The sequence below is a fragment of the Lathamus discolor genome, chromosome 10 (genome assembly GCF_037157495.1).
Source record: "Lathamus discolor isolate bLatDis1 chromosome 10, bLatDis1.hap1, whole genome shotgun sequence".
Classification (NCBI taxonomy): Eukaryota; Metazoa; Chordata; class Aves; order Psittaciformes; family Psittacidae; genus Lathamus; species Lathamus discolor.
In genome coordinates, this window is record NC_088893.1 from 6,589,418 (window position 1) to 6,607,493 (window position 18,076).

The 18,076-nt window shown below is 57.7% G+C and overlaps 1 protein-coding gene across 2 annotated transcripts in view; it reads right to left on the bottom strand.

The window, feature by feature from the left end:
* PCDH1 (protocadherin 1) overlaps positions 1-3,409 on the bottom strand; it is a 54,508-nt gene extending 51,099 nt beyond the window's left edge. The window contains exon 1 of one of the 2 annotated variants that reach the window (XM_065690421.1): positions 3,040-3,409. In XM_065690421.1, the coding sequence (XP_065546493.1) occupies positions 3,040-3,103 (64 nt within the window). In that variant the 5' untranslated portion in view covers positions 3,104-3,409. The remainder of the gene's footprint in view (positions 1-3,039) is intronic. The other variant, XM_065690422.1, reaches the window with a different exon arrangement.
* Between the last annotated feature and the right edge of the window lie 14,667 nt (positions 3,410-18,076).

Genomic DNA, 18,076 nt, shown 5'->3' on the forward strand with positions numbered 1-18,076 from the left:
ACCGAGCAACGCGTGTGCCTGCGTGGGGGGGACCATGTGCGCATGTCCCTGCTGCCACCGGGTGTGCGTTCGGGTGATGTCACCCCACACTGGGGTACTTACACCGTGTGCGTGCCCCAGCTGGCTCACACGCATGTCCACAAGCAGCACACGTGTGCGCTCACACCAGACCCCTACAGTTGCCTTCACGGGGTGGCTAAACCCACACTGAGCTTCATCACCCCTGTGCTCCCTTTGGACATGAGGAACAGCGAGCATGGGGAGATGGGGAAGACGGGCATCCGCGGATGCTGGGAAGGGGGTCCCAAAGGACACCCCATCCGGGAGCAGCACCCGCACCCATCTCCGGACTGTTTGCACAAGCCTGTTTGCACTAGGCTGGGTCATGACTGCCGATGACGTTAGCGTTATCCTGACTAAGCCCTGGTGTGAGGCGGAAGATCGCAGGTAAATGTGAAAGTTCCCGACCCGGTGCAATGCCTCACAGAGCCCTGACTGAGAGCCGGGAACTGGGAACGCCTGTGCCGGCCTTGGAGAGGGAAGGGAGTCACCCGAATGTGCCCAGCACCTACGTTTTCTGCTCCAAAACGGGCTGGAGCCTGAACCTGAGCCACATTCCCACAGGTGAAGGAAACCTCCAAGGGAGGAAGAGAGGGGCTGGGGACCAGAGCGGGACCATCACCCCACAAGGCGTGTGAGGGGCCCTGGTTCACTCGGTGAGGAATCCAGCTCAGCGCCTCAGGGTGCGAATGACACAGCGCAGACGTGAGAGCCCAGAGCTGGGCTTGAGGAGGAGGAGGAGGAGGAGGAAGGCTCCACCACCGGGGAAAAGCACGTCTGTGCAGGAGACAGAGGCTTCCCAGGGGCTGGTCCAAGGCATCGGGCTGTTTTCCCATGGGATCTAAGGACCATCCCACACTTTCTTCTCTGGTGCCAGGCACCTTTTTTCCGACCTGCTGGCAGAGCGCAGAGCACTTAAAACTCAAAACCCCTCCCAAAACAACTATTCCTCCGCACACACAATTCTCCCTACGGGGAGAGTGTGAGAGAGACTGAACCACATGAGAGAGGCGTTAGTCACGCTGCTTAATGCATGACTGGGAAGCTCTCAGAGGACAGTGGCATGCAAAATCCGACAGAATTCAGCCATCCACCCCCCAAAACAACCCAAGTCCTAATGAGAGAGAGGTTATAAAGCGCCGAGAACTGAAGCAACTGCTTGAACAAGCCAGTGCTGCCTGCGATTCCCACAGCCCCTTGGCCCCGTTCCACAGAAGGCAGCACCGCTCCGGGAACGGGCACCAAAGTCCACCCTCTTATTGCTCCCAACGGCTGATTGCGTGGCTCGGAGCCATGCTTACAAGTCCATCCACCCTGTACTGAGCACACAAGTCCTAATCCCCCAAACCCCCCTGCTCAAGCTCTGCTCTGACACTCGGAGCTGGATGTTAGAGCTGGAGCAACATCCGAGCAAGCAGCAAATGCAAATCGCGGCTTCACTCCAGGCATGGGGTTGGGATCAAGGACCATATTGTCCAAAAAACGGCCACCGATGCTCATTCCTGCTTCGCAGGCACAGAGAGGCTGAATCTGGGCATTTCGTGGCACGTCCCACGGTTTCCTTAGGCTCCGGCTGCCACTGCGGCTGCTCGGCATTTACACAGCCTGGGCCCAAGCGCCCCAAGCCGGAGCACCCGGTGATGGGGAACCCCACTCGCTTGTGGGCAGCTTTATCCCCAAAACCATCACTTAGAAGCCGCACAGTGATGAAGAGAGCGTGAAGCCCGGGGCCCTCCCTCCTCCTGCCTCCTTCTCCACATCCTTTCCAACTCCGGCAGCGAGCGAGGCAGAGACCTGTCAGAGCCTCCCCGGGCTGGCAGCCTCCATCCTCCCACCCCGGGGGTCCCCCATAGCCCCTCCGGGCTCTTGTCCCCCCCGACCGCCTTCCCAGAATGGACAGGGGTTCTGGGGGAAGGAAAATATGCCGCGGGCCTGAAACACCCGGGCAGGGCCGCAGGGAGCGGCTGTGGAGGGGGCATAGAGGATGGAGGAAGGGATGCAGGGAGGCCGGGCACGGCTCCGCGGCCCCCCGGCGGAGCGGCCCGGGCTGAGGCTCCCGCGGATGGCAGCGCCCCGCTCCGCCGCTCCCCGCCGAGTCCCTGGGGATGAAACGGGGCTTCTCCCGCCAGCCCCGCACGGACACCGCGGGAAAACACCACGGGAGCCGCTCTCCCGGCACCGGCTCCACACCCAGCCCCGCGCACCGGCGGCGGAAACCGGGATCTCACTCGCACAGACACCCCGCTCCGGCAGCGCACCCCAACACACAGCCGCAGCCTCGACACGCACCTCCCCTCTACCCCATCGCCCCCAGGGCACACGCACACGGGCGTGCACAACAGCCAGACCCCTTCACCCCGCTCCTCCCGCACGGACACGCGGAGCCCCGCTCCCAGCTCACCGCAACTTCTCCGGTCCGCACGCACAGCGCGCCCGAGCCGCGCTCACACCCGGGTGGCAGGAAGGGGGGGACACACAGCCGGGGGTGGCAGGAAGGGGGGGACACACAGCCGGGGGTGGCAGGAAGGGGGGGACACACAGCCGGGGGTGGCAGGAAGGGGGGGAACACAGCCGGGGGTGGCAGGAACGGGGGGACACACAGCCAGGGGTGGCAGGAAGGGGGACACCCCCCCAGAGCCACCCCCGACGCACAAAAACCCACCCGGACCAGGCTCTCGCTCCGACACAGCCGCGCACCCACAGCCACCCCCCGCCGCCCGCCCTGCCCGCGCAGCACAACAAGTGGCAGAGCCGGGCGGGACCGGGAACCGGGAGCCGCCGCCCGCGCAGCCCGGCGCGGAGGAGCGCGGAGGGACGCGGGATGCTCCCAGCGCCGCTCTCGCCGCCGCCCGGCTCCGCGCTCCCGCACAGCGGAGGGGTCTCGCTCGGGGCATCCCGCACAGCTCCGCAGGGCTCCGCAGGGCTCCGCAGCTCTCCGCGGCCGCGGGCGGGAGCTCCCGGCCCTGCCGCAGCTCTTACTTGGATGCGGACAGCGCTGCGCTCTGTGCCGGCCCCTTGCGCGCTGATCCAGCGGCGTCTGCATCGCCTCCTCCCCGCCGGGACCGGGCTCCCCGCACCCCCCCGGCTCCTCTCGATCGTTATCCACGGATGAAAATCAAATTAAAAAAAAATTAAAAAAAAAAGAAAAAAAGAAAAAAAGAAAAAAAAAGGAGGGGGGGGAACACAAAAATACAAATCTAAACGTCCCGCGGGAACCGCCCCCCTTTCCCGGGCCGGGGCTGCGGCTCCTCGGCGGAGCGGCGGCGGCAGGGCTGGAGGCAGCCCCGGTGGGCAGCTCCGTCCGTGCCCGCCTCCGTCCCTCGGTGTGTGTGAGGATGTGCAAGGGAAGCGCAGCGCAGGCACGGCCCCTTCCAGCCCCCCCCCCGCTGCCTCCGCCTCCCGCCGCCACCGCGGGGAGGTGGAGCTCCGGCTCCTTATCAGATCCCGAGCCCAGGCGGGCCGGGCGAGCGGGGACGGGGCCCGGGTAGAGCCGTTTCAGCTCCGAGCCTCCCGGCTCCGCGGTGGGGAAGGGGGGGTCCCGCAGTCCCCCGGACCCCTTCGCCCCCCGGACCCCTCCATTCCTCACCCACTCGCGTGTGGGACGGGTCTCCCCGATGCTCTTATCTATGTATTCACTCGTTGAGTTTCTCATCCCGCTAAGGGGTGGGAGCAAGCCCATGTGGGGCTGTGCACACCCCTCTGCGCACCCCCCCCCAAACCAAGCCGGGCTCCCAACCCAGCAATGGCTCCCGCAGCCCTGCCCATGCCCTTCCAGGCACTGTGGCCTGGAAAAGCGACTGTACCCTCCCGTCACACCTTGGTGAATCATGCTTTTATTGCAGTGTCGGGACTGGGGAGCAGAGAGCACCTGTGAGCTCCCCAAAGCACCTGCGAGCTCCGGCTGCCCTTGCGGTGCCCTCGCAAGCTCTGCTACCTCGGCTGGCCCCGTGGGACCTCCGGAGAGGCCTGGCGACAGCGTCCTCCAGAGATGTCGCTTCCCCCGGTGTCTGTGTGCGAGGAGAGCCAACGCTCCCTGCCAGCACGCTGGCTCTGCAGCCTGGCCCTGCCAAAGGCCTCAGCGCTCTCCGATGGAGATGCTGGGGTGGCCCTCGGCACCGTGAGCGCTCCTCCCCACGCAGCACCCGCCGTCCCCGGCCGGTTGCAGGCCGTTTTCTGGCCGGGATGCCGGGAAGCCCTCTCTGCTTGGCCGCAGCGTGCGGCCGGGCTCATCGCTTGCCGCGGGGCCACGCTAACCTGTTGCGCAGCGCCCACCGCCGCACACATGCTCAGCTCGGCTGCGATCACTGCACCATCTAGAGGCTGCGCAGCCCTGCTCCGAGCAGCCCTGGCTCCGGCTCAGCCCAAATCACATCGCTTCCCCCCACCCTCCCCTCCAAGAAGGCTGCTCGGCCCCTGGCAGGCCTTCTTTTTCCTGCTGAGCAGGAGGAAGGGGCTGGAAAGGGATTTCTCTGGGTGGGAATCCCTGCTTTCCGCCAAGACTTCCTGCTCCTGCAGAGATGTCAGCTTCTCCACATCCGTGCTTGGTGTTTTCTTCCCGAGTGTCAATTCTCATGAAGCCAATTTAGCAGAAGATGTGAAGTGAGAACCCAGGGAAGGTCAAAGCCCACCATGGAAGGGCAAGGAAAGGAGCTGCAGGGTTTGCCAGGGTTTACCCTGCTGATAAAGATGGGGACCCTCGCAGAGATGGGGAATAAACTCCTTGGAGACAATGTGAGGTTTCATTTACTAGTCAATGGCAGCCCTCTTTGGAGGGCCAGAAAGCTGCAGCAAAGGGAAGAATGTAAGGAAGTGACCCCATGGATCCGAGGCTGGCCCTGGGGCGGTGAAGGCGAACTGAAGAGCTCATTGGTGACTAAAGGTTTCCATTTCACAAGAGGCATCTGTAGTCATAGTCATGGGTGCTGGCAGCACCCAGGAAACTGTCCATGCACGCAGTTATCTGTTTGGTAGGGAATGGTGTCTGCCACCTACAGCCTCTGCTTGGGCACGTTTTGGAGAGGCAGGTCCAGGCTTTATGGGCGCCGGGGGGACACATGTCCCAGCCCCCTGCAGCCCACAGGAGCTGCTTGGCAAAGCCCCTGCATTCCACACAGCACCTAATGGCCAAGGGAGCTGGTGGGACACCATGTCCAGGCCACCGGAGGCCTGGCATCCCAGGGGTGATTTGTCTGTCCTACCTTCCTCCTCTGCCCGCTGCCTTTGAAAGCAGGCAGGCTCCTCCCAGAACGCTCCTTGCCCTCTGACAGCGAGGACAACCTGATGATGGCATTGCCATTCCCTGGCCTCTCTTTGCTTGGGTGTTGTAGTATGAACCCTTAATATCTCTTAGCCATTTCCCAGGAAGCAGAGCCAGTCTAAGCAAAGGGAAACAATCAAACTGCAGCTTTGGCAGCAGAGTTCTTCCATGAGACCCTCCAGATCCTTCCCACTGGCCTGCCCTGGTGATGGCAGTGCCACCAAGCCTGGGAGTGCTGTTGGAGGCGCTGCCTTGCCCCGTGCAGCGGGTACCCCATGTGGGGATGCTCTGGCATCACACAGAGACAGCTGCTTCGTGGTGCCGGTGGGGCCTTGTCAGAAGAACAAAGCCTGCAAGGGAAGAGCATCCAGCTAAATCTCTGGGAAAGCAAGAAGAAAGGGAAACATGGAGAGCAAATGAACCTTACAAGAGAATAAATACCCCCTCCCCAACACACACACGCAGCAACCTGGCTGCCGTCTGCTGCAAGGAGTTCAAAGGCTCTTCTGTTCTCTCTCATCAGCTCTGGGCTCCACAGGAGAAGCAGCAGCGCGGATTTGGGCAGCAAATGCTAATAACACAGATGTTCTGACAATTCGCTTGTTTCTACAATTAAAAACAAAAAGATCCTCAAACCCCAAATGCGAGGAAATGAGCACATTAAAGAACTTCTCCTCCGCATGCCTACCGTGTAATGAAGGGCTGCAGGTTTGCGGGGGAAGGGGATGGGTGGTTTCAGCCCGATCCGGAGCGTAAGCAGGATGCAGCGGGAGAGGCACATCCCTCGGACCACACCAGCTGGAGAGCATGGCCGGGAGATGCGCTGGACGTGGGATACAAGTGGCCAACCCTACTCCGGGATGGATGGAGGGATGGATGGAGGGGCTGAACGGCTCGGATGGTCGCTGCCTGTCTTGCTTTGGGAGGTGCTTGCTGCCGAGTTCTTGGGAGGTTGTTTTTATTACTGTTTTAACTCTTTTTTTAACCTTGTTTTTCTCTTGGCTGCACTTTCACTCACTCATTAATTTTGGTATTTTTCTCACGGTATATAACCCCTGTCACGGCTGCCATGGCAACAGGAGGGAATGTGCTCAGCGCTAAAATATGCTCTCAAAAATAACAAAAATAAGACAACAGAGGCAGCTTCTGTGGGCTGCTGCAAATGCAGGTCTGGCCCGGCTCGGTGGTGACGGAGGATGAAAGATCCTGCAAGCCGGGGAAGCCCCTGAGCTCTTGGTCCTCCCACAGCGCTCATCCCACCTCGCATCTCAGGGCTCCACCATTGCCATGCTGGAAGCTCCTCCTGGGATGGACCCTTGGGGCTGAACATCACCGACCTCCTCGTCCAGCCCTGAAAGCTCATCCCCTTCTTCAGGGATCACCGTCCCCAGGACATCACTTCAAATGAGGGGGAAGCATGGGTACAAAGGCAGGAGAAGGGGGTGAGGGCACTGCTCAGAGAGGGGTCTGCTGGTCTCTGGTGGGTTTTCAGTCCATACATAGATTCCTGGGTAAGGAACAAATGGAGATGTGTGGTGCCCAGAATCAGGAGCCCCAGCCAGCGTGGCATGGATGGTGGGGCTTGTCACACAGATCTATTGTCCTCTTTCTGACAGGATTCCTGGTGTGGATGAGAAAGGCAATTGTGTTGATATAGTAGACTCGGATCTCTCCGAGGCATTTGACTTACTTCCACCTGACATTTTGATTAAAACTTGCATTATAAGGAATTAACAGGGTACATATTAGATGGATTAAAAATGCTTCCCTGGCAGATCTCAGAGGTAGTTGCTAATGGGTAGATATCAGTAAGTAGCACTATTTCTACCTACCTCCCCCTGGGGACCTGTTCTTCGTCCACTGCTATTAAACATTTTTATCAGCGATGTAGCTGAAGATATGAAATCTTTGCTGGTAAAGCTTGAAAACGACACCGAGAGTGATGAGATAGAAAGGAATGAGGAATGGTTTCATGCTGAATCACCTGGTTAAATGGTCAGGGTGCATTTGAATACAGATAAACACAGGAATATATCTGGAAGTGAAGCTTGCATGTCAAGCCTCCAGGCTAGATCTTGGAAAGCAATGACTCTAGGCATGCTTATACAGGGTGGAGATATGAACGCTGGCTTCCAACCAGCAACCGAGGGAGCGCACTGAAAGCTCTCGCAGGAGTATTTGCGTCATCCAATGATGCAGTTTTGTCCAGAAAGGGGCATTAGTGGACTTAGGTGCCCCCAGATGAACTTGGTGGGCCCAGCTGAGGGTGTCTGAAAGGGAAGTTCACTGTCAGAGCACTGCATCTGTCACCCACACTCAGACAAAGGCAGGGACATACCCACAGACCTGACCACAGACCCGACCGCAGGCTGGAAAGCCAGACCTAATGATGTGATGCTTGTTAAAAATACGTTGTTAGGTGATCTAGGACCTCACCTATGTCCTCCTGTGTGGAGAAGATAGTGAGGAGCCATTAAATCCCACAGAAAGGCGTAACAAGTGCACGGCTGGACCTGAAGAGGGTCAGATTGAGCCTTGAGTTGAAAGCCAAGTGTCCCAGAGGTGAAAGCATGTGAAGGTTGGAAGAGCTTTTCCCAGAGAGATGATGGGCTCAGCCTTAGTAAAGAGATTACATCACTCTGTAAAAAAGAAACCATTTAATCCAGCTCCTGGAGCAGCTCTGAGGGTGATGTGCGAATGGGCCAGGGTGAGTGACCTCCCCTGGCCTGCAGGGACCCTTGTCCACCTTCTCCCTTCCCTTCACAGGCGGTTGGGAGCAGACTGTCTGCAGTGCCCTGCAATTATTCAAGCAATGATTAATCAGTCCCTTGCTCCAGGGGTCAGGTGGACTTCTGCAGGGATCAGGAAGGTTCCTCCAATCTCCACCCATCCTCTGTGACACCAGAGGTTCCTTCAAACAGAAACAGCAAGAGCACCCAACGTGAAACCTTGCTGGCAAGTGGAGCTTTGGTGCTTAATGCCCACGCTGATCGTGGGATTCAGACTTGAGAAGAGCTTCTTAAAGACTGTTATAAGCCTGCGGGGATGCTCAGCTTCCCCAGGCAGTGAGCCAGACCAAGGGGCAGCACCATGCCCATGCCAGGGACTTGGTGGCCTCCCTTCCATCCCTGCCTCTGGCACTCGGTTTGTTCCCATACAGCCTCAGACTCTTGCTCATGGGGCTTAGCACGGGGGCTCCTGGGTAGGAAGCAGCAAGTTGCGCTACGCATGGGGTATGCGGGTCCTTTGGCACCCTTTGCTGCCTCCCCACCCCTGCACCCCTGGACCTGGCATGGTGCAGGTCTAGGAGCAGGCAGCCTCAGCCATGCCCTGGCCAGAACACTGCTGGGTTTGTGTCCTGCTCGTGCAGGAGCTGCTGGGGGTCTGGCAGAGCTGGCATGAAGGGAGGAGAAGCTGGAGAGGAGCAGGAAGAGGGAAGCACACTGGAAGCACAGGAGCCAGCTGAATCTACCCCATCCCTGCTGCTTTCTAAGCTGGCCTCTCCTCCTTTGGGTGACCTCCTATTCATACCTCCTCTGAAAGGAGAATTATCCCCATTTCCTGCTTTTGTTAGGGCCCAATGGTCTCCTGCCTGTCAGCTTACCTCCATCCAGGCCCCTGCTGCTGCTGGGAGATGTCCAGCCCTGGAGACAGTCTCTGTGAGCAGTTGGAAGGAGGTTTCCGCATCCTCAGCACAGGAGCTGTTGGCTGTCAGGGCCACTGTGATCTCCCTCCACAACCTCCTACCTTTGAGCTGCAGTCTGAGGGAAGCAGGAGGAAACTCGGGGAGAGGAGACCAGCTCAGACCTGCCCTGCCCGGCGTGACTGACACAGGGACAGGACACCCAGCAGCAGAACTCGGCTCATGTTCTGACTTGCCCACAGGGACTGGGCTGGGCAGGAGAGGAGCTGCTCTGTGCATGGAGGAAGGGAGAGGCTGGGCTCCTGCTGCTCCTGACAGGACACACACCTCGGGGAGCCCTGGCCAGCCATGCTCCTGTAGGGCTCAGGGTTGCATCAGGGGTGGGCATCACGGCAGGGAGGGTTCTGGGTACCAACCATGGTGCATGGACCATGGTGGGGTCAGAGGTACCATGAGCATGGACAGCAGGAGATGGAGAGCTCAAGGTCAGCACGGACATGGCAGGAGATGGCAGGGACAGACTGAGGGGTGGGGACCTAGGGAAGATTGGTGGATGGAGACAGCAAAGGAGAAGGGAGGCAGAGGACAGGGATCCCAAGAGCATCAGCAGGGTAGAAACAAGATCACTGTGGGCACGGAGGGCAGGAACAGTCAGCCCTGACCCTGGGAGCTCATGGATGGGAAAGACCAGGGCAGGATGGGCTGGGAATGGAGAAGTGCTGAGGCCATATGGGCAGTATCTGCTGGGAGGTCAGGCAGAGGCACACACAGAGGCTTGGGGCCAGCAAGGGGCTGGGGTGGGAGGTGGCGGCAGTGGCGGACCTGCGTGGCCTTTGCAGTCATTTGGATGCAGTTGGAGAGTTGTGTTTGCCCTGAGGGAATGGCGCTGTCTGTCCCTTTATGTCTGCTCTTTGTTTGCTTTGCAATATCCTAAAGCCAACAGTGTTCCAGGGCAAAATCCAGAGGAGCGGGTTGCAGTGCTGAGCAAGTGACAAACAAACTGGGCTCTGCTGAAAAGTCCAGCTGAGACCCTCTCACCAGGGGCACAGGTCCCAGCAGTGGGAGCCCTGAGCAGCAGGGCTGGCCACGGTGGTCCTGATCCAGCACCATGCAGAAATGGGGTATCCCTAGAGAGAGAATGAGCCTGATCTAGGAGGTCTGGATTGCTGGAATGTGGGTTCCTTGTAAAGGGATCTTCATGTGGGGCTGGGGAATGTGCTTGTGCTGGTGTTGGGGATCAGCTGGACCTGGGATGCAGTGGGTGTCATACTGGGGATGGGATGCATGTGGTGAGCATCTCTGTGCTCTGTACACCCCCTGTTTGTGCCCAGGAGCCAGGATGATGGGCACATCAGTGACACAGAGCTCACAGCAGCTCCTGTTTGCCTGAGCATCATTGCCCCAGGCTGGGATCCAGCACCCTGGGATCCTTTACCCCTCCTGCCTCTTGACAAAGTCCTTCTGTTCCCAAAGCACAGGAGGTCCCCTGGCCCATGCGGCAGTGTGTCAGCTTGGTGCCACATTGTGCTCTCCCCACAAGCAGCAAGGCCAGGGAGGCAGAGGAGAGGTGGCAGGGCTGTGCAGTGAGACAGCTTCAGGGCAGGTTCATGAGGAGCAAGATGTGTCCAGGGAGACCAGACTTTGCCCATCCTGATAAACAGAGAGCATTGATTGCTCCAAAGCAATAACTGACTCAGTCTTCTGTTCCTCTCGCTAACAGACACAACTTGCGGGGCTCTGAACTTCTGTGTATTTATTTTAGTACAAAGCATTAAAGGGAAAACATCAAACAAATAATCTACATGCGTCCTGGCTTCCCAGGCATTCTCTGCTCCCCAGGACATGCTGGCAGGTACAGCCCGTGCTGGTGAGTCCCACATCGCACAAGCATGTCTGCCTGTCCCCAAGCCCACAGCAAGACTGTGTCCAGTCCCTCCACATCTCCTTTCATCCAGCCTCTCAGAGCAGAGCCACCCATTCTGGAGGGCTTTCCTGCAGCTTTCTTCAGGCTTATTTGCCGCATTGGCCCTTGCATTTATATTCCCCCTCCAGATGGGTCCTGGGGACTCAAGGATTTGCTCAGCACCAAATGGAGCAGGGTGCCCTTTGAACATCTATAGCATCTCCACATAATCCTCTAACACGTTCATTTGTTGCCTGCCTTTCCTGCCACACAATTGCCAGCGTGCAGCCAGTGGGAAGTGAAGGAGAAAAGCCCCATGTTGGTGGGCTTTGTCTGAAGTGTCAGCCTGGAGGATGGCTCCTTTGGCCTCAGGCCTGCTGCGGTCACCAAAGTGCCCAGCTTGAGGTAGCCCCAGGACCACTGACTTGGTCCAGTGCTCACCAGTCAATGTCCCACCAGGAGCTGCAGCTTCAGCAGCGATGGCTCACGCCTGTGAGCAGCCTTATTTCATCTCCAGAGGAAACTCTTCAAAGCCACGCATGCACTTTGATTTCGGGAAGGTTTTCATCCCTGTGAAGATAAGAAAAGCTCCCTCGGCACGGTGCAAGGGCCCCAAGAGGCGCCGCAGCCCACATGCCTATGAGCCTGGCAGGAGAGGGGCTGAGCAGAGGCAGGCAAACAAGTCCATGGCCACTTGCGTCACTGCTGGCTTGGCACAGGACAGGAGCTGGAGCTGCACTTCTGGAGCCGGAGCTCTGCCGGGGCCAGTGGTGGTGTGGGGTGACCCAGGGGTAGGCTCAGCCCCTGGGAAATGGGGTGACCACCTCCAGGCACTCAGGACAGGGCTTGCAATAGGGTCGGCAGGTTGGCGAGCATTGTGCCTGGTGTGGCCTCTTGCAGGGATGAATGTGGTACCCAGGGGCTGTGCTCAGCTCTGGACTCTGCTGCCCAGGGGCTTGTTTTGGAAATGGGTGGGATGTGTCTGGGTTTGAGAGCTGTAAAATAGGAAAGCGCAAGAGGGACCGATGATGGGTGGCACAGGAGATGAGGTGGGGACAGCGCAGTTATAACAGCACTGCTCCACCACATCAGCCCTGCAGGGACACCAGGTCCACCAGTGATGTGCAGGGTGCTCACCACCTCCTTGTCCATCCTGGGGATGCCAGAGAGTGCCAGTAGCTCACAGAGCTGTCTGCAGTGTCAGTTTTAGCTAGGGCAAAGGAGCAGTTCCCAGGCAGGGCAATGTGTTCCTTGCTCTTCTGTTTCTCTTTGTGACTCCATGCCTGCAGTTTTAGTGTCCTGTGAGACACCAGACAGGCCCAGCTCAAAGGGGATCATTACAGTGCTCGAGCATTACATTGGTGGAGCAAGAGCGGGCAGGGTTAGGCAGGAGTGAACTGGAGAGCTGCTGGGAGCGATGGAAGGAGCACAGGAGAGCCTGGGAGACCTGTCCTACTTTCTCAACAGTGAAGAGCCAGGGCGGGGGTCCCTCCTGATTTCATGTCCTCAGGCCCCTGGCATATGCTATGGGAAGCCGCAGTGGGGAATTCCAGGCCAGCATCCCCCGGAGCATCCTGCAGTCTCTGCGGTGCCCTGTGCTAATGCTCTAGAGGAAGGTGCACGAACGCCCGGGGCACAAGGCAGCAGGGGAGGCCCTTGAGGGAGGTGTTTGCTCTTCTCTCTGCCAAGGAAAGCCTGGGGCAGAAACATTCATCTGTGCCAGATGCCTGCCTGTACCCCCATCCTGCGACAACGGGGGCTCAGAGGGGCTGCTTCGAGGGCACAGTGAGCTCCAAAGGACTGGAGCAGGCAAAGAGGTACCCTCCGAGCATCAGGCCCTCTGCTGCTGGGGCTGAGCTTCCTTGCAGGGGTTTTGTCACAAAAGGTGTTATAGAAACGTCTTTCTCAGCTGGTTTTTGGAGTGTTTTTTGTTCAGAGTCAGGTATTTAAAGCCCTGTGGACCTTTCCATGCCCCTCCACCTATTTAGGAAAGTGGGAGGAGAGGAAGTGATACAACAGATGGCATCATACGTTCTTGTTTTGCAATCCTATTGTTAGCATTGAAAACATAACCCAGACCAGCGCTAGTGCAAGGCAGCACGCCCAGTCCCTGCTGGGACAGCAGCCCATGGGGACACCCTGCCTGGCTGCAGGAGACTGATGGCTGTTTGGTTATGGTGGTGTTTGGTTTATGGTCCTTATATTTCAGCCAGTTTTTCTAAGGAAATGAGGTGATTTTAGCTCTTGGCTGATTTCAGCAGTGGGAGTGAGCTCTGCAGGATTTACTTCCCTTGAGGTGTCCCCACAATCAGTGGCTGGATATGGGGAGGTGCAAAAGGTACCCTGAATGAGGAAAAGACACAGCATGAGCACATGGCAACCTCTTGCATGGCTGCTTCTCTCCCTGCACTACCCCTGAGCCACGGTGCTGGTGCCAGCAGACAATTCTCGGCCAGGGGCCAGATCCTGATGTGCAGAAACACCAGGGATGGAGCTGCCCAGTGCTCCCACAGAATCCTCCTTGTCTGTGCATGAGCAGCAGGTTCCCTTCTGTGCCTGAATGTGCTCCTTCCCCCTTGTTTGTTCAGGGCATCCATGCTGGGTGCAGCATCTTGGGGAAATAAAGAGGGAAGTGAGGGGCAAAGCCTCATGCCCTGGTCTGGTCTGGGTCTGCCCTGCTGCTGTTGGCACGGACGACAGAGTCTAAACCCTCTGATAAGGGTCCTGCTGGCCCCGAGCCCTTGGGGTCTGCTCACAGCTCCGGAGGCAGCTCTGCTCCATCCTGGCTCTGGGCTGTGCCTCCTGTTGCTCGGACACGACTTGTGTGTCCATGGGGTACCAGACCTGCGAATAACGTGGCCTAGAAAGGAGGAGGCGCTCGGGGGACGTGCACTTGCCTGGAGTGGCTGCATACGGCAGCTCAGGAACCCCAGCTCGATGAGGTTTCTAATTACGTTCCTGCATAATGGTTTCCAGCCTTGCCTTGCGCTGAAGCAAAGCTTATTGGTTTGTAATCCCTAGCACACCCCGGGGCCTTCTTTAAAATGTAGGCCCAGCATTTACTGCCCCCGGTCCAACAGTTGGAGGATGTGAATTGGTGTGTTATTGCTGAGAGCTTAGGCACTTCGTTTCCAGCTCTTTGAGGACTCCAGATGTGTCATCCGGGCTTGGGGATTTGCTACCTTTTGTGTGTTCCAGCTTCGAATCCGCCATCTCTGCCTTTTGCTTCCCCGCCTTAGGAGGATGAGTTTGGCAACAGGGCTCCTGCGTGAGGATTTCCCTTCGGGATGCCTCCCTGTTTGGCCATGTGGTCCCCCAGCTCCATCACATCTCCCCATGCCCCCATCCCCAGCAGGCTCCCCCGCGCATGCCCTGTGTTGTTGTGTGTGCTCTCAGCCATCCCTGCCTCCCCGTTTCCATCCCACGTTTTACCCGCTGCTTTCTCTCTCTCTCTGTTAGCTCTCTGGAGGTTAATATCTATTTTCTCAACAGCATTTGGCTCAAACAATCTCATGCATCTGCCATAAGAGCAATATGAACCTTCCCTGTTTCTCTACCCAGTTGTTCCCAAAGCACTGCTAAGCAGGCTCGAGCCCGAGTCCCATCACATTGCACATGGCCACATTTGAGTCTCTGCCTTTCCCGCAGCTCTGCAGGGCCAGGCTTGAGCTTCCTCCATCTCCATCCACCACTCCTACATGTGTCGCAGCGAGAACCGCCCTTCTTTCGATCCCAGCCATGGCAGCTTTAACCACCCTGTTCCTGGGATTGCTTTGTGGGACTCACAACATCACCAAGAGGCAGGATCAGAGGCAAAGTCATGAGCAGGGACTGAGATTAAAGCCAGCTCTGGGTGGTACCACACTTACAGCCTAAATGGTAACCTCCATGGGAAGGGAAAGGGCTTTCCACCCTTCTCAGGGAGGGGCTTGGGCTCATGCATGAGCTTTGAGGATGCATAAATGATGTGCCTTCAGCTGAGGAGGCAAAGTGAGGCTGGGCAGTGGGTGCACAGGGATGCACAGGAGGAGAAGAAGGTGTCACCCATCCTCAGCCAGAGGAGAGGCACACTGAGGACCATCAGTGCCTTGCCATGGTGTCTGGTGATGAGGACCTGACCCCATCAGCACAGTCCAGGTCAGCGATGAGCTGGGGAGATGTCTGCCAACAGCAACAGCTTCCTCCTGCCCCAGAGTTGCTTCATCCGCTTGGCCTGGGGGTCCAGCTACCCGGGATGGATGCTCCCAGTGCTTTCCTCCATGGACAAAGCCTCTTGAGTAGCTGCAAAGCTGCTCCTGGAGGAGCCCTGAGCACCCTGTCCAGGACACAGCGTTCCTTTCGCTGTGCAGGTAGCATCTCCAGACAGGGATCTCTTCTGAAACACAGTGTGTCTGCAGAGCTCCCAGGGCAGGATGCACACATGGTTATGCCATGATGCTGCCCAGGCAGAGACGAATAGCAGCATCAGGCCTGCGCAGTTCTGCAGTAATATCCAAATCTGCTTACTGTCTGCCGCTGTGATTGAAGGAGTTTCTGTAATAATGTATTAGCTAAAGCTTCCAGATTATCCCAAAAACATCAGCTTTAACAAAGGGGTAATGCCTCTTTAATCCCCCCATGATCCCAGTTCCCAGTCTCTGCAGGACATTAATTCACGGCTAATACACAGACTCCAGGCAGGCTGCTGATGTGGGCTGCATCCGAGGCCAGGCTTCGCCAGGCCACCGCTTTGTCCCCCTGCTCCCTGGGAGCAGCCCAGATCTCCAGCCTGGCCCTGGTTCCTGAGCAGGCTCCTGGCCTTGCCCAGCTGCATTGGGTTTCAGGGTGATGCAGGATGCTCCTCTCTTCCCTGCTCCATGACATGGCTGAGCATTGGGTGTTTGTTCCTCATCCCATACCCCTGGAGGAGAACAAGCCGGTGGTTTTGTGGCACTTGGCAAACAGCTTCCATGAGGCTTGGAAAATGCCATGGCCCGGGGCTGCTGGGCAGGCGTGGAAAAGTACATCCCTTGTGAGCACCATGACTTCAGGGGGACTTCACCCTGGCCCCATCCAGTGTGACAGAGAAGCTCTCCTGGGAGCTGGTATTTGGAATAGGACTGTGCTGGCTGTCAGCAGCCTCCTGAGAGCCCAGCGAAGACAGGTCCAAAACTGAGCATGTATGGAGCCCAGCCAGGATACCAGAGAGGACAGCAGCTGGAGGGACAATGTATTAGCAGATGAGGACCACACGGTGCTTGTCCCCTTCAGCAGGACCCCAGGAGCCAGCCTGCCCCACTGACAGGCTGGAAAGCACCATGGAAATAGCTGTTGTCACCCTGAAGTGCTGCAGCCAGAGCCACTAAGCCTGCAGCTGAGCCTCTGCTCTCACCAAGCACCAGCTCAGCCATGGACAGGATGAAGATGGTCCAAGAAGAGATCCTTTGTGAAACAGCCTCTGAGCCTTTTCCTTCTGCGCCCTGTTCTTGTTCTCCTTCAGGCCCAGCTCCATGAGCAGAAGGAGCTGTAACTGAAATGGATGATGATGATATTTTGTCCTGAAAAACTGGTGGCAAATTCTGGGTGGTTCCAGCCAACCCTTCAGAAGGCTCCTCTTCATGGCTCCGAAACCAACCCCATCCATCCTGATCTGCTCGGGGTGTGCACATGGAGCCAGCTCTGTTGAAATCATTTGATGGTGGGAGGGCAAGAGAGGAACCTTGGGATTTTATAGCTATGGCCCTGTGTGGGGAGTGCCCATTGTACTGCCCATCCTTCCGAGAAGCCTGGGACAAGGCCACAGTGCACAGCACTAGACAAAAGGCTCAGGAAAATAACCCTTAGCACAGCAGCAAAGGCATCAGACGCAGTGGCTGTCCAGCCCCATACATATGGGATCCCTGCCCACGGAAGCTCTGCAGTAGTGCCTTCCATCCCACCGATCATTCCCTCTCATAGCCAAGGCCGAGGATCTGGGTCCATGGCTGCTCCAGAAGCATCCAGAGCCCTGTCCAGGAGATAACCGAGAATGTCACAAGTTGTCTTCCAGAGGTGTCCATCTCCATCACAGCCTGTAAAGGGACAACAACAGGGAGGCAGTTTGAGCTGGGAGGAGCACGTCCTACCCATCTGCAGAGGCCAGTAGCCATCTGGGCAAGGACCCGAGCACAGTTCAGCTGCAACCTTTGAGCTGGCTTTTCTCAGCTCTCTCTTTTGATGTGTAAATCAGCCGCTACCTCAAAGAGCTTCAGGATGGCTGAATTCAGCAGCAGGTGCCTTTTGCAGGTTTCTTCCTTTCTCACCAATTACCTTGCTGGTATCCACGGTTACTGCAGCATCCTGCATCCAGAAGGTTTCTCTGCCTGCTCGTCCGGCACCCATGGGGTATTGCTGCAGACCCAGTGCTGCAGACCCAATTCTGTGACAAGGGCAGGAGGCTTGAGGGTCCCTCAGAATGATGATCTTCCCTGGTTGCTGAGGATGCTACCCTGAGATGCACCCTGGCTTGCTGGGGACATGCAGGCCCCCATCCTGGCCATGCCTGTGTGCATGCACACACTGGTGGTGTTGAGGCACCAGTGTTGGCTGAGCTTCTGAGGAAGCACACGCATGAATCCATACGAAGGTGTGAGGTTCCACCCATAGGAGGGTATCATTTGGACATGCAGAGGCCGAACACACTATTGTTTGGCTGGAATTCTGCCTTCAATTCTTCCTAGGCTCTCAGGTGGATCCACGCAAGTGATGCTGCTATGAGACACCACCTTTGAACCTGGGTTCCTGCCTCTGCTCGTGGTATAGGCACAACCTGGGGCCTGTCACTGGTCATACTGGAGCCTGGACCTGAAACCAGCCCTCCCACAGTGTCTGGACCTGCAGTGAGTCAGCCAGCTCCTGTCTGCTCTCTGCCATGCAGGCACTGGAGAGGCTGCAGCAACAGGTCCTTTCCAAGGTGCTTGCCCATGCCTGGGCACTCCCTAGAGCTGTGTCACTGCAGAGGAGACACCCATGAGCTTGCACACATGGACACACGTGTGTGCCTGCACACAGAGTATGTGCAAGCACACACGTTGCCATGGTGGGGTGACAGAGGGTCCAGGGCAGAGCATCCAGCACTGGGGGATGTCTCCAAGGTTTATTTTGGCACCTGCTTCCCCAGCCTCTGTGCTCCCCCCTGCGCTCCATTCCCACCCAGTCCCCACAGCCAGGAACGCCGGTGGATGCTCCCCCTGCC